Consider the following 17,256-nt stretch of genomic DNA (forward strand, 5'->3'; position numbering starts at 1 on the left):
TAGTCCGTGTGTAAATAATAGTCTAATCCAAAACCATCCCACCCTCATCTGGCAAGAAACCTGCTAGCCTCTAATCTCTAGAGGGAAACTTGGCCAATTCAAAGGACAAATGCAGCTTGATGCCTATCATGAAGAGAACCATAACACGTCACCTTTGCAAGTAGTCTTATAGCTCAATTAATACCTACAACTTGAATCCAAAACATGCAGTGACATGTGCGCGCCTCCCCCTCCCCCCCAAAGTTTAATTTTTGTGAAGGGCGGGATAACACATAGAATTACCAACCCATAGGACATCAAATGTCCACAAAGAATGATCAACGAACAGGATAACATAATATCCATAGGAATGAACAATGCACAGAGAGATAGAGAGAGAGAGAGGCTTCATGAATAGTTAGTGATGGACTCCTTAGCGGCGCTCCTCGGCAAAGCAATTTGGTGGAGAGATTCACGATGTTATGCAAGCGTTATCACATGGAAGTATGATAAGATGACAGGAGGGAGCGATGAGAGATAAGTGGTGGAAAGCCATAGCTGAGGTTATCACACAACAAGATGATAGGATGGTGCGATGAGAACCATGTGGTGGAAGGCCATGATAGTGCGTTGGTGGAGTGACGCTCTTGATTGGGCGATAAGAAGGGCGAGCAATGTAGGCAAGGTAAGACTCATGGCAGCAATGCATAACGAGAGCCACGGTAGTAGGGCGGGGCAGAGCAACACAAGATGGCAGGAATGACAAATTAACCCAGCCCCCATTTGCCTCCCCCCTTCTCCAATAGATGTTCGCCACACATGAGATGCCATGATTCAGAAAACTTCGTCCACCCCCTCATTCGATGCCACATATCGTATCATGATTGACTCTACATGATAATCGAAATGTTGGTGCGAAAGTCTCCGGGTTACTTATATTGCTAGGATCATGAGATTCGGGCCGACATTTGTGCACAAGTCCTAGACCATTGATCCCATCTGCTTTTGGGGGATAAATCTCCATACTACACTACAAGAAACAAGCCTTATACCAACATTCAAAGCGACGAAAATGTTCATAAAGAAATTTACCCTCGTCGTCGCAAAAAATGTCGATATTAGCGATGCCATAGAACAATTGCTATCAACAATGCTATTTGCATTGCTACACGTGCAAATGCTAATAGCGACACGTATAGTAAATTTGCAACTCTAATAGTGACGGTAAGAGAGGAAAAAAAAAATTGTGGCAGGGCACACAAATAGCACTATGTGCTTTATTTGGACCATACAAAAGAGTTTCAGTCATGTGTACAATGCTCGTCTAAATGAAGGCAAACTGTACTTGAATCCATAAAACTGATACATAAAATAAATACAAGATCGCGTAATGAAAGCGACGATACAATCATGGCAAGATACAAAGGATGATAATAACATAGTGCATAGAAAATGCCTACATAAATCACATGACCAAAAAAGAAGAGCATGTGCGTTGCATGGATCCAAGGGCGAGCTATAGATCCTCGCCATCCAAAAGCTCGTCCCGCCGCAAAGGAGCGTCAAACGGACTTTGCCAAAAGAGAAACAACTATACATCAGTCCACCATATAATAATGCATTTCAATTAAAATTAGTAATTACGAAAAAAAAGATAAGTGACTTACAGGGCCGCTGCGTCTATACAATCGGTCGATCAATACAGTGAGACCATATCTCTCTACATATCAAGTCTCTAAGCCGATGGGATCGCAGTTTGTAAGGGAGTGTTGTAAAGAAAACAAAATATACTTGTTAGAAACATGATTGCAAAAAAATAAGCAAGCAGAACAAAAGAAAAACTTACAAAGTTCTCCAGATATATCCTATGACCGCCACTCCCAAGATGATGGACCACTCTTGCCTCCAGTCGTGCCCTCGCCACCTCGCGCTACTGTCTCCAACGTCTTGGAGAATCTATAGCCTCCTCCCTGAGTCAGCGACAGTCATCCGCGTCTAGCCACTCGGGCTTTGAGGCTCCAGTTTTAAGTGCCTTACATGCGTCCAATCATCTGTGTGACATGTATGCACGCATGCACTCCATCATCCATCCTGTGGAAAACATATATACTGCGACGGGTACATGAAACTCCTCATACAAGGATGCTACTATGTAGTCCTTGCTCCCCTCCAGTATGTTCCTCCAATGATCCAAGACGAAAAACTTGTTGGCACAACTCTCTCATATGAGCCATCACCCTCCTCCCCTCATCATTCATGATAATGGCTCATGTCCTATCGTCTACAAGGTATCCATATCCCTTTGGGGTATGCCTAAGATGTATCCTCTCCCACCTGCAAAACCACTCTCCTGGGCATAAGATGTATCCTCTCCCACCTGCGACCACTCTCCTGGGCATATTATTCAGGAGACCCCTGTACATCTGGGTACCTATGAGGGTAGTATCTCTCGGAGTAGCACCCATATGGGTGCCACCTGCAGGCGGCTAAGCAAAAGTTGGAGTGACTGGAGTAAACATCCCCATAGGTGTGACAAATTTCATAAGTGACGCAACTCCAGCAGAATGACAAGACAGAGACATTGCGTTTGTACCTCCACAACAACCACCTAATCCACGCTCTCTCGAACCGCCAGCAGGCTCATTGCATTGGTATCTCGAGTCGACAGTAGGCTCACTGCATCCATGTCTTCGTAGCGTCCCCCAGAACCACTCCCTCCATCCGGCCAAAGTTTGGAGGGTCGACCTCGTCTATTTGAAATTGAAGCATCAGAGTGTACCAAAGTAGATCTAACAGAACGGTCTGACTCTTGGTCTGCCATATCTCTGAATTGAGCCATTTGATTTGGAGACATACATGTGAAGATCTCCTGTAGCTCCTCGTCGCTCATCCCTCGGCTCATTGTGCTGATCTAAATATCCACAAAGGTCACTTACTCAGACAAAAATTGATGTTACCATAATCAATATAAATCAAGCAAAGCACGATAATATAAATCTTTAAAAAATGATATTACTTAAAAGCATATATCTTTATGTACTCTTATAAGTGATTCATCAACAAATTGAGTAGGTGGATACTCCAAGTATAAAGTACCCTATGGTCCCATGCCAATCTCCTAATACAACTCCGCATACACTAGAAGGTCGATAGACATGTCACCACAAAAGGATGAGTCCACCTCGTTCTCAAAGAATTCTTAGACTCTTGTATTTCCATCATTGTTACCCGATTATGGCTCCTCTACATGCTCCAAGCTTTCGGCAGCCTCCACCCCTTGCAATATCGACCCCTCTATTTACATAATGTCCTCATACTACTACTACCACTACTATTACTAGTACTCGCCTTCCTAAGGCGTTGAACACACCCAATGTGCACCCTAAACAAAACCTCACTCACACACACACACACACTCTCTCTCTCTCTCTCTCTCTCTCTACTACTACCATTACTACTACTATTACTCACCGTCTTAAACATTCCAAAGGTGCACATTTAACAAAACCTCTCTCTCTCTCTCTCTCTCTCTCTCTCTCTCTCTCTCTCTCTCTCTCTACTACTACTACTACTACTACTACTACTATTACTAACAACAAAAGAAGAAAAAACTACTACTACTGCTACTACTACTACAAACAAGAAAACTAGTACTACCACTACTACAACAACAACAAACAAGAAAAAAAGAAATTAAAGAACTACTATTACTACTACTACTACTACCACCACTATTACTACTATCACTACAAACAAGAAAAGAAGAAATTAAAGAACTACTATTATTACTACTACTACAAACAAGAAAAGAAAAAATTAAATAACAAGATCTTACTCTCTTTGTTTTTTATACATTCATTCTCCTCTCTCTCTCCCTCTCTCTCTTTCTCTCTTTTTTAATTATGTTTCATGTTCTCTCTCTCTCTCTCTCTCTCTCTCTCTCTCTCTCTCGTTCCTTTTTTTTTCTCTCTCTTTCTCTTCCTCTTTCATTTCCTCTCTTTCTCTCTCAATACATATCATTTTTAACAAAAACAAGCAAAAGAAAAGAAGAAAAAACAAAAACAAACCAAGAGGGAACAATGCACTCACCGCAAAGGCCCGAGGATGGATTCAGCAGCTTCTCTTCGCCCTTCATGCAATTCCTTCTCTTCTTCGCAAACGGCAACGGCGCAACGGTGAGAAGCTCTCATTCTCCCTCTTTCTCTTTTTCTCTCTTTCTCTTTCTCTTCCTCTCCCTCTCAAACCCAAGATGCAGATCGCTCTCCCTTTTGCTCCCTCTTTTACTCTTTCGCGCAAAATACCGTGCTCGAGTTTTGACAGCTCGTTTTTTTCGCTTGAGTATCGTCACTAAATAACGATGCAAATTATTTGCGTTGAAAATAACCATTACTATATTCCTATATCCTTGTAATGCTACTTAGTGATGAATGAGCAACACGGGAAAGGCTTAAGTCTAAAGGAAGACAAAGCACTCGAGTGTTTTCTCGTTGAACCACCTCACACTCGAGTGCATGGCGTTTCTCTGAGCGCAATAGGGAGAGATTTGGGGAAAGAATCTGGAGAGTAGGGGCGAAGTGGTTTTCCGGGTGAAGTAGTTCTCCGAGAGCAATATAAGGGGGAGGGAGCACAGAAGGGAGTATGAGTCAAGCCTACGATGGAAGGGTGAAGGGTTCAAACTGAACCGGAGCCACACGTATCTCCAAGCTCGTCTTGTTGCATGTTGCGTACTGACTGCTCTCGAAGAAAACCCGCAGAGGATCAGGATTCTTAATTTGAACACGCTGGCCTGGATTCACCACTCGATTTGAGAAGCGGACTATTGCCCGTTTGACGGACGGGCACTCGATTAATCGTGCAAAAGCAATCAACTAAGCTTCCTTCGTAATCAGCGCCAGCCTTTATGGCGTTGATGCACACCTGCTTTTACCAGCAATCAAGGACTCAATTTACCCAAGAAGCATCGATGGCAAAGAAGTCGCTCGAGTCACGGTCGATTGCCGAGACTCGATCGTCCAATAGAAGCCGCTCGAGTCACTCCTTCCAACTCTCATCACTTGAGTCGTCCCTGCTTGAGTTGTCCCGCTCCACACTCGAGTCGATTTGACTCAGTGCTCGAGTCATCTGCAACCTGCACTCGAGTTATTCCTTCCAAATGCGACACACGAATAAAGTCAAGCAGCCTAATCAGGCGTTAGATCATGCGATTTATTTGACTGATGTAAACATCGACTCGACATGTCGACTATTAGCACCTTCATCCTTGTTGCTATCATCAACGCCGTCAGCTATAGTCGCGTATCGTGCATTATTGCCTCCTTGACACAAGTCACCTTCACACGGTGACCACGGGCGTCCTGCTTTAATTGCGCCCATCATGCATTCATGCACATCCTGATTTTTTACTCATGCACGTACCACATCCTGATTTTTTACTCATGCACGTACCATAAAACCTCCCATTCCCTTTATCTCATGTACATAAAACCCCGGTCCCCCCATCCAGATTTTTCACTCATGCACGGTGACGTGGTATAAACCCCCCCCCCCCCCCCCCCCCCCATTCACTTAATCTCAAGTACATACTAAGGGTCGCGTAATGCCTAGGCGAGTCGAGAAAGTCAAATTTTAGGCTCGTGTGGAAGCAATACTTGACCTCTCTAAGAATGAGGACCTGTCATCCACTCATCACCCTTTTTGCACTACTTCACAAATCTCTCCATGTCTTTGTCTCTCTCTCTCTCAATGCTTGTTTGATCATTCTTCCCTATTTTTAAATTATACACATCGCTTTCTCTCTTTCTCTCAATGCTTGTTTGATTATTTTTCCCTACTTTAAATTATACACATTGCTTAGATGGTGTGCTATGTGGCAGAATCCACACAAGTCCCAACTCTAGCATGGTCACATGCTTCTGCTACCAAAGCCCCTCCAGGCCAAGTCCATGTGTTTAGGTATGGCGGGCCTTTGATAGCCCACGCACATGTCATCGCAAAGGAGCTACCCTGGTGCGCATAGCTTTGATTCTAGCACACATGAATAACGGTTGACTAGCTGGTTTTGAGAGCAACGGCCCAATCCTATGAAGACAAGTTATTAAATAATCTAGTCCATCACAATAGAGCTTATGAACACAGCTTTTCCACATGGTTTGTGGGAGGAGAATTGGTTAGCTACTAGTTATGAATATTCTTAGCCACACCAACAAAGGCCCACCATAGTGAGGACTTAAACCTCCATGTGCACGGCCAGAGCCTACTAGCTTCAAGCATCCAACAAGTGGCCAACACTCATTACACACACTTAGTCAAGGCTAGAATTATTGAGAGATTATTGAGAGCCTGACCAGATGTGGAGTTATGCACTTAGGCACTCCAATTTACCATTGTTAAACACCTTCACTTGACCATATAAACCACCATCCCTAGAGGCATGTAGCATGACACACACAAACTCTTTGGTTGGTCAACTATTCATGTCCATGCTCATGTGCACTTGCTTACATGCATGTTTATTCTCTTCCCACTTGAGCACCTGATTGTACGTGTGTGAGGTGGTCAAGGCACTCAATTGTAGTGGACTTGGGGCATTTAACTAGGTCTCATGGCACCTCACACATATCATGGTAAGTTCAAGACATGCTAGAAACCACACACTCTTGCACCTAAGAGGATAGGGCTTTATTATTCATGTAGCTTATGCAATCACAAGTGTACATCAAGTAGTCACACCATGGCATACATGTTAGCCTGGGTAATGTTGTCATTCTAGTGCAGCCACCTACCATCATAGGAGCCGATACACACTTATTAGTAGTTGCACATCTTCCATCCACACTCCAACTTAGGTCCACAAGCACACACAACAAGGAAACCCATTGTGGCCACATAGGTCAAATAATGAAGGCAACCCTTGCAAGATCACATGGAAAATTATGAGATTGCATAGGGTGCATTGAACACTTAAAAGTCCAAGAGAAAGGCTCTCAAGGAGTTTACTATTTATAGACCCTCCATATCATGTGTATCCAAGCTTGATTTAAAAATACCATTGTCTATAAATTTTTCATATACTCTTTTTCCATTGAATCAATGAATAACTCCTTTATATAGCACTCTTTTGTATGTCAAAAATGTGCAAAAAACATATTTTAAAAATCCATTTCAATTGAATCCATGTGATACTCACATATTTATAAGTGATAACACCGAGGATAGGCTACATACCAAATTAGAATAGCTTCAACCTCTCATCTAGGGACTTAAAACTTGCTTGCATATGAACAAGCATCTTATCTCTAAGGCATACAACTTTATATATTGCATGCATGGTAGTTAGGAGTATAAAAAATAGGCACTAGAATCGTCAAGGCCTTAGGGACAATTTAGTCAATCCTCATGTCATAATTATGCAAAACTCACAAAAATTAGGCACAACACTTAAAACTTAGGGCACCTAAGATCACGGGTCACACTACCACCTAGGCACATAAGGACAAAGCCATCTAGGTTGAGAGGGAGATAAGGTCAATCGTGAAGCTTAGGGTCATGGGCTAAACTCAAACCATCTCTAACAATAGTTGGCAGAGTATCAAGACCATGAGAAGAGCCGTTACCCAAGCTAACAAAACAACAAAGGCTTAATTGAGGACCCGAGCAATCATTGACTTGGCCAACCCTGTATGAGCTCACGTACTCCAAGATCCACCTAGCTCTCATCTCATAGTGGAGAATCTACCATTGAAGAACCTAGATCCTCAAGTGGTTGCACTTGTGAGACAACTTAGTCACATATCCTACCCACACCCAACCACCAACATTGTGATACACAGAGTGTGAAGGAGAGATTAATCACACACACGTACCTCTCCCCATCGGAAGGATAGTTAGGCTAGTCAAGAAGGAACATCGTACATGGTACTAGCCACATGGAAGGGGAGCATCAACTGTCAAACCATCCAAAGGAGGAGCTAGAGTCTCTACATAGCTAAAACTAGGAGAATTAGGGCTCAAATGTAGGGCATGGAAAGACCAAAGTTAGAATGTCCTTGGCAAGGTAATGGACGTAGCCCTCTCAATTCAGCTAAGGGAAAGAGAGCTACAAGGAGGAATGAGGTGACTACTAAATTCTCGAATGGCTAGGCTCTCTAATGACTTGACTACAAATCCCTTGCAAAAGAGATTAAGGGACCACATTGATGTACTACAAATAGGAACACTTTTGCACTAGCACCATGCTCATCTTGATGAGTGTCACATCAAGGGAAAAGCATCATCATAGCAAGTGAACAAGGAAGGCAACCTCTATACAAGCAATGTGAGTGGAAGTCTTCAAGCTTCAATTGGGTGAAAGACCAAGATCTTTAGCCGCTGACCTTGAGGTCTCTAAAAAGTCCTCCCATGCCATTCTAAGGGCCAAAGGATCATTAGAAAAAGTACTAGGGAAGGAAACCTCTCTATGGAGGCAAGGCAAGTGTAAGCCTTCATGGTTTGCTTGGGCAAAAGGCCAAGATCCTTGGCCTCTAGCTTGGAGGTCTCCAAGAAGTCCTCCCATGGCATTCCCAAGGGCCCCTTCATTGAATAATGTATGCGAATTCAACAAGGGGAAAAGCTTGTTACTACCCACCTACTGCACAAAAAATACCATAAGGGGGAAGGTGTGAAGTGAAAGTGTGAAAGCATGGAAGGACCCACTGAATACAAGGGAGTCAGGGATTCTGGATGTGAATCCATTGAATTGCTAAATGCCATAGGCTATGAGACAAAATCCACGAGAGAACAACTTAAAAATTGACATATGAAAAACTGCAAATAGCCAAGCTAGTGGCTCTACAAGGCTAGTTTAGAAACCTTGCAACCCCTCACATAGACATCAACTCTTCAATTCGACCTCATGGTATGTGGATGCTAGAACCCTCTCTACTAATGCTGCTCTTGGACATACAATCAATGACTACATGGAGAAAGATAAGCACTATATATCCCTCATGCCACAAGGAAGGCAACGCCATGTCCAAAAGGAAAAAGTAAAGAAGAAGACAAAGAAAGATCCAACCTCATGACACCATGATGTGTTGGCCAACCTAGACACATAGCTCATTACTACCCCATAAGGCAAAGGACTATCACTAGTGAGACTGACCATAGGTTTCCTATGAGCATCACCTCCACTAGTGCTACCCCAAACATGAAGCAACCAATGGCAACCAAGCTGCATCTAAAGAAAATGACATTTTAGTTTGGAAATCAAGACCACCAATATTGATAGATAAGGAAGAGCTTATACCACTTGCATACCTCAATGTCAAACCAACTACAAAGAGAACATTATGCCACAAATTCTTTCATTGACTTAGGGGTGGACTAAAATATCTTAATACACAATGCACAGATTCACAAACACAACAATTAGTCCTTATAGGGGACCATATTCCCTCCTAGGCTAGTGCAAGATTCTAATGATCATTGAGATTGAAAGTATAGTAATTGTGTTTTACATGTTGCCCTATCATGAAAATGCAAGGAAGGAAGTCCTACTTGGAAACCTTTCAAATATGCAACTAAATGTGATATTGATTACAAGGTGTGATGAATACACTTGATGCTACCAAGTGTTGAGATTGTTAAGATGAACATAGCTTTTAATGCATGTGATCTCACTCACTCCCAAGGAAAGGGCAAGAGACTTGCCTCCAAAAGATAAATGTAAGGCCTAGTAAAAAGAACAAGAAAGTGATTGAGGAGTTGTGGAAAGTGTGGGAAGAGAAGTGAAAACCACTTAGCACCACTTCTTCAAGTTTAGACAATAGGACTAACATTGCTATGAGCATGGCAATGACCCCTACGACTATCAAGGCCAAACATTAGAAATCTCCAATGAAGCAAAGGAGGTGATCCAGAGCAAGTAATCATAAACATCAACAAAGAGCTAGCACACATACTACTAATGTGTCCCCGAAACCCTCCAGTGTGCTCAAAGGTATACTAATATAGGTGCCAATTACTTATTCTTCCCTTCTTTCCCCCAAAGGAGAGCTCCTATTCCAAATAATCAATTGCAAATAAAATACCAAGGCATGTAGATAAATAGTCTAAGTTTTTAAGCTTGACATGAACAGGTCATGTAGAAGAGCTCCAATTGAAAACCTTGCTCTTGATTTCCTCAAGAACCGATTTAAATCCTTGTGTTTTATTTACATCTACTCTTGTTAGGTTTGCTAGATAGCAAAAAATCACCCCTCCATGTGTGACCTATTCCTTCCACTAGTTTAACTAGGTCATCTTAAATCACACTAATGAATGCTAACTTCTTTATGTTGATACCAAAACCTATTGTTGTTCTATAGTTTACCACAACACTTGCACTTTCTACATTGTCTTTAATTGCTTCTAAGATCATCAAATAAGACATGGACCCACTAACTATTTATCTTTTATGCATACCATTCAGTTGACCATTCTTTGCCATTTTATCTAGAAGAGAGATGAAACGATGGGTAGCTATTACAATAGTAATGGGCTTAGGGAGCAACCTTGCCTCGCTCCCATTTGTACTACGAAAGGTGACAGTAATTTCCCATTTACAAAAATTGGGGTAGTAGCACCAATTGCAAGAAAGAAAGGCAAGTTGGCTATTTTATTGTGAAACCAACCTACCTCAAGTAATCATATTAACTCTACCAAATGCATTTTTCAGTATCAAGCTACAAGAACACAAGCTTATGCTTGGATGTTTTCCAATCGATAATCATTATCCCATTCATCACATTGTTTGTTAGCAATCTATTGTGGATGGTTCCATACTTATGCTAGATAACACATCTTGGGAGATAGTCTACTACCTAACACTTTTGTGAATATTTTATATGTAGTTCATATTAAATAAATTGGCCTCTAATGGCTAGGCTTGGAACATTGTCTCTGCTTAGAAATGAGGCTAAAAATGCTCTTTTTCCAAGACTTGGCACCCCTCTCGGGGAAGTTACTATATGTATATCCTCTACATCACGTGCGTTCAAGGCCTCTTTATAAATATTCTTATTTGTGAATTTTTCCTAAATAAAATATAACCCCTTTTTATTCAATCTGTAAATAACCCCTTTACGTTACACCCTTATGTATGTAAAAAATTTTATAAAAATAGTATTTTTAAAATACCTTATTTTGAACCCACGTGATGCACATGTATATTCATGAGTAACTTACCTGAGGCATCCCTCTTCCCAGCATTTATTGACCAACTTTGTCATAGCAAGCCAAAATGCAACATGCAATCCACTGTGACTCTATCATATCATGAGGGTTTCTCTTTACCTATACTTTTTAGTGCCTCCATTAATTCATATTGTGGGAAGGATGAGATGAGATATGTGTTGTCTCTTTCTATGACTACCTTGTCCACTATTGTCATCAAGTAGTCCACAGCTTACATGTCCCACGGGGGATTCACTAGTAGTAATAAGGAGACGTCACTTGCGTGCAAGAAATATATGAAAATACCCCTTATCTGCCCCCTATTTAAGGGACCTTACCTTATAAAATGTACATTTCTCCCCTTATATAACTCCCCTCCCTTACATTCGCGTGGTACCATACGGTAAACCCTAGTGGACCCCTCGGGGCATGTCCACGCTATTTCCATCCTCATATAAACTTTGAAGATAATTTTGATATTGTTGCACTACTCCATCCTAACCTAGATCCACGATCCATCTTTTTGTTGGAGAGTCACTAAGCTCTCTTTGAGTTTCTTTGAATTTATGTTGTTGATAAATTAAGGGAACACACAACACACATCTAATGCTAGCTTTTTATTGATTCCAACACTAGTGGCACATGATTAGATAATAGCATGCACTCAATACCATCCTTTAGTTTGATAATTTGAAGTAGCCAACTCCCTTCAATTATGCTATACCAACAATCCTATTATGCCTAGTAACTAGGATGATTTAGCAAGTTGAGTGTTAACTGGGAATTTTCTAGTTATGAGTATTCTTTTGAATCAATCATGCCCTAGAGCTCACAAGCTTGTTTTCATGTATCGAGCTCTACACCTTATAAAAGGAAAGGCAACGTTGATGTATCTTAGTTATCAACCACCATATACAAATCTCCTCTAGTGAGCGCTCTATTTATTTGTAGATTCCCTAATTCACACCATAGCTCTATTCATAGCCTACTATTCTTGTATCCATAAACATTTACAACCTTTATCATTTCTTCTTCCTGGAACATTGATACAACTAGGATCCTACATGTTGCCTATTGTATCCTCATATTGACTCTATACTCATTCTTGCTATAGTTAGACAGCTCAATTCATACCCTTTCTCTCCACCAACTATACATGTATACTCCCCATGTCAAAACTCCATGGTTTTCCACCCATGTAACTCATGGTCTTGAACCAAAGCAACATCTAGATTCCACTTGGCTATCCATCTCCAAATGAGGCTCCTTTTCACATTTCCATTGAGCCCTTTTGCATTACTTGTGGCTTGTTTAAGTATCTAAAGAATTGATTACCACTACAATAGATTTGGTCAACTCCTCCATTTTTGTTGAGAATGGTATTATTGGAGGTCTTCCTATGAAGAATACGAGAACTGCCTTTGAGTTAAATCTAAGCACGTTGCTACACACCTTATCAACATCAAGCACCACCTTTCGAGTAAATCCCCCATTCTTCCTTCCATGTTTTGCTTAATGATTTAAGTGAATATTTTTTAAACAAGCTACGTATTTTGGCTTCCAAACAAAGCATGTTGTCTTCTCTAATATTCATGGTGACTTGTCCTTTTGGGTTTGGAACACCTCTTGGCTATATGGAATCACCTCAAACTCTTCGCTCTTCCTTGTGTGTGATAGGATCCTTGCCTCACTCCTTTCTTTGGACCCTTTGTTTTGTTTGATGCTCTCTCCACATTTTCTTGTGTAGGCTTGTGGAGAATAGCTTGACCGAAGCTCCACATAAATGAGCGCATGCAGGAGTCTTTACACCATGTGCTCATATGTACACATTTGTATTTTTGATGCGGTTTTAATGACCTTAACTAATTATTACTAGTTTAGTACCCCTCACAAAATCCTCTCAACCCAAACTTCCCTTGTGGTTGTAATTACATACTCCTTTGAATCATTGCTCAAATCCTATCGTTCACCGTTGATTAAGCTGAAGGTTCTACTGAAATTGGGTGGGATGTTTGTTTTAGACAATGCTAAACTAATGGTGATGTATTATTAGTGGGGATATTTACATCATCTTAAAGCTGGAGGTTTTAATTGAAGATGGGTAGGATGTTGCTTGTGACACGGTTCAAGAACCGTCTCAAAAGGAGGGCAACTTGAAAGGTAACCAAAGTTCGAAAAAACGAGACGTTGAGAGGGGGAAGGCGGACTGGCAGGGGCCAGCTAGCTTTCCTCTTTTCTTTATTTCATCATCACACTCTCCTCTTCTCATGTTAGAGTAATAAACCTATAATCTGCCAGAGGTACAGAGGCTCTATTAGGGTCTCTCTCTGTCACTCTCTCCCTCTCTCGCTATGGAGATAAGCAAGCATCTTGTAGCCATCCTCAATGTAGTCACATTTGTGCTGTCCATCCCAATCCTAGGTGCAGGGATATGGCTGGCAAGCAACCACCACACAGACTGTGTGAGGTTCCTGCAGGGCCCTATCATCGCCATTGGTCTGTTCATGCTCTTGGTGTCGGTGGCAGGCTTCGTGGGAGCCTATCTGAGGATTACATGGCTGCTGTGGGTGTATCTGCTGGTCATGTTCCTGCTCATTGTACTCCTCTTCTGCTTCACTGTGTTCTCCTTTGCTGTCACCAACAAAGGGGCAGGGCAGGCCCTGGCAGGGAAGGGCTTCATGGACTACAGGCTAGCAGACTACTCCGCCTGGCTGCAGAAGAGGGTGCAGAGCCCCCATAACTGGAGGAAGATCAGGAGCTGCCTCCAAGATGCCCATATCTGCCAGAGCCTCAGTGTATACCAGTTGGCCACTGACTTCTACCAAGCACACCTCACTTCAATCCAGGTATAAAATGCAGTTAGAGAGAGTATGTCCACATTATCAGTAATAAATTACCAGGTATAAAATGCTTTCAAAGAGACTAAGTTCGAACATATCAGTCATGAATAGTAGCATGTCCTTGAAAGGCTTGACAAGTTGCCCTGTTATGTTGGATTTTGCTCCATGGATGCTGCATCCGGTCGATCTACTTCTTCATGAATTTGGCCTTCTCGTGTCTCGGTTGTAGACGCGAGAAGTTTTTGACATTTTTCCCATCTAGGAAAATGGGTATTTTCCCTTGGTTTTCCCTGTGCAGTGCTCAACATCATCAGTTTCTCCTCAGGAGGCACTGCACACCTAGCTAGGTGTGATTGGGGAAAGGGAAGGGGACTACCAGCCCTCATCGCAGGATAGTAGCTCCCTATTCCTATTGCACCTACCTAGGTATGCGATCCCTCCCTCATAAAAGCTTATGATGTTGCACAAACTCACAAAGTGATAATTTGTCTAAAACTTCTTGTGAGATCAAAGATGGCTTGGGTTTAGTGTTTTGGGACTTGTTTTAGACTTGGAAAAGCTCATTATCTTTTATGACCTGACAAATTTCCTAGCTGTTATGCCTGATTTATCTAGTCCTATATGGATTTGGCCGCCTTGTGGTCTCAGTTGTAGAATTGAAATGACCTGAGTTCAGGATATTAGGAGTTATTTTTGACTTAAAACAGCTCATTATCTCTTATGACCTGATGGGTTTAGGGCTTTGTTGTTAAGTGCATTGCAATTCTAAGAAGCCCCATTCCATGGAATTTTTAGGACTTGAAGTGCAAGGGTGAACCAAAGCCCTAGCTTCAAAAACACTTATGCTGAGCCTTTTTAGGTGCTTTTTACATGGACTTATGCTGAGCCATGGAGTGTGTTCCCTAGTTCTGTCAAGTTGTGATGGTAGCAAATGAGGTTAATGATGATGGGTTCAAAGTTCAAGGCACCACAGATTATAGCACGTCACTTTTTGCTAGTGAAGGTAGGAAGGAGATCGGTCTTTTGCTCAGTCTTTCATATGCAGTGCACTTTTCATATTCATATTTTATATGTGAACACTTATGGTTGAAGAAATAATGAAAAAATAAAACACTAAAAACCGGATTCCTGTCGAGAGAGAGAGAGAGAGAGAGAGAGAGAGGACCGTTAATTTTTATTTTTATGTTTGTTGTGGGTGATTGGTTGGTGGTGGTGGGCCAGTCGGGGTGCTGCAAGCCGCCGACGGCCTGCAACTACCTCTTCCTCAACGCCACGTACTGGACGAGGCCGCTGAGCGAGGAGGCGGATCCGGACTGCCACGTGTACAGCTACGATCAGACGGAGCTGTGCTTCGAGTGCGGGTCCTGCAAGGCCGGGGTGGTGGACCAGGTGAGGCGGCACTGGCGGCGGGTGGCCGTCGTCAATATCGTGGTCTTCTTCTTCCTCATGCTCGTCTACGCCGCCGGCTGCCACACCTTCCACCGCGCCCAAGAGGAAGGCCGCTACGTCCGCTATGGCAAGGGCTTCTTCTAAAGACTATGCATCTCAACAACTTTCCTTATGTACCCCTCCTCCGGCTCGCTGGGTGTCTTTGACGCATGCATGACCTCCATGCTCCTCCTTCTGTACAATATTATCTTCTTCCTCCTAACCCCCTCAGGGAGCCTCTGCCGCTTACAAGAAGAGCTGGACAACTAATGTATGTATGCTTCAGTTTTTGGTCAATCCCGCCGACGGTTGTATCTTTTCGATCTAGTTCGACAATAATTTTGGGTCTTTCACCACACACCAACTCTCTCTCTCTCTCTCTCTCTCTCTCTCGTATCACAGTTTCTAGATTTACTACATAATAAGGCCTACGCACAAGACTCTGCCCTCATCTAATATATTCTTTTCTGCACCTTCACAATGCTAACTATGCCGTCATTTCCAAACAATTGCCCTTTTCGTGCAGTTACAAACCCAATGCCTACAAATTATGCATTGTGCAAAACTCTTTTGAGAGTATCTCAAACTTGATGTGCAAGCTGCAACCAGCAAGGCCCATCTCCTCGGCTGACTTTAAACGTCATTGAATGGTAGAACATGAATGCTTTTCAATACAAAATGTGTTATTATATTTTCCAAATATTTGCTAGTCTAGACCAAATCCCTTGAGATTTCTTGAGCACAAGATGTAAACTTTAGTTTATTAGAATCTCTCATGTCTTGTTGCCTTAGAGCTAACAAGTGCTTTATAACCTAATAGCTCTAGTGATACTCCATAGCTCCAGACCATCCAAGGTTCCTTTTTTCTCAACCAAACATTGAGTCCCACTTGATTCATCCATTGAAGGTCTTTGGGCATACACTACCTTTGCTCCACAAAAATCAAGGTCGTCTTTGTTGCAAAGAGTACTCAACTCCTCTAACATTACATGGCAATAAACAATAGTAGTCATAATTTCTTGATCATTACATGGCAATGAGCAAAAATGCTTGGGGCTAGAGTAGGGCTAACACCATAACAGCTTACCTGCTTTAATCCTTCATAGAACGTGAGTTTAAAAGCAATCCATACAATGATACATAGGTTTGTTAGATGGGAAGAAAGTGCAATTGTTCTACAAAGGTATTTTGGGCATAAGCATGTAGCTTTTGGCCTATGTATATGTTAGCTTTTGGTGGGGAGATCGGCGTGGTGTGTTTGCCTAATTGGGTGAGAACTCGTATGCACTCGAGGAATGTGGTCTCGGGGCATCGCCTCGTGGGAGCATTCCTCAGCGAGGCAATGCTGAGGTACTTGGGAGCATTATATTTGTGATTCCTACCCTTCGCGGGTAGGGAGATGACGATATCCTCCCTTTGCGATCTTGTGTGCAAGCTCGTACTCGTACCAATGACGGCACCGCCTCGCTCAAGCAATCAATGCTGTCGGGAGGTAGTGTTTGCTTGAGTGTGGCGGGACACCACCTTTGAGCCGACGCCCAACCTTGGGGTATGGCATCCCTTTGAGGGAACCCGCCGGGATCGGCGGTTTTAGCTGGTGAGAGTCTAGCACTACCTAGACCCCTGCACTGGGGTGCTAGGTGCCTACCCACGCTCCACTCATTGAGAGGAGTCTTCCAAGAACTTTGGTTCTGAAGGAAGTAGTGAAATCATAAGCTAGTGGCACAGGGTTTCGCCTTTGAGTTTGCTTAGGCACTCGGCTCAAAAAACAAAAACAAAAACAAATTATGCATCCCCAAGATATTTGATTGAGGTGGAT

At 42.5% G+C, this 17,256-nt stretch overlaps 1 protein-coding gene across 1 annotated transcript; it reads left to right on the top strand.

The window, feature by feature from the left end:
- The first annotated feature begins 13,331 nt into the window (after nt 1-13,331).
- On the top strand, nt 13,332-16,066 carry LOC148012570 (tetraspanin-8-like). The gene is made up of 2 exons (XM_087669538.1): nt 13,332-14,015; nt 15,231-16,066. The coding sequence occupies exons 1-2, from the start codon at nt 13,521-13,523 to the stop codon at nt 15,540-15,542; spliced, it is 807 nt and encodes a 268-aa protein (XP_087525664.1). The 5' UTR covers nt 13,332-13,520; the 3' UTR covers nt 15,543-16,066.
- The last annotated feature ends 1,190 nt before the right edge of the window (nt 16,067-17,256 follow it).

Source organism: Lygodium microphyllum, chromosome 27 (genome assembly GCF_053477565.2).
Source record: "Lygodium microphyllum isolate KBCC chromosome 27, Lygodium_microphyllum_v1.1.10, whole genome shotgun sequence".
Taxonomy (NCBI): Eukaryota; Viridiplantae; Streptophyta; class Polypodiopsida; order Schizaeales; family Lygodiaceae; genus Lygodium; species Lygodium microphyllum.

Bases quoted from the DNA above. Each gene is read 5' to 3' on its own strand.
- LOC148012570 (XM_087669538.1), top strand. From the start codon at position 13,521: ATGGAGATAAGCAAGCATCTTGTAGCCATCCTCAATGTAGTCACATTT. The intron at 14,016-15,230 runs GTATAAAATGCA...GTGGTGGGCCAG, and splicing joins CACACCTCACTTCAATCCAG to TCGGGGTGCTGCAAGCCGCC.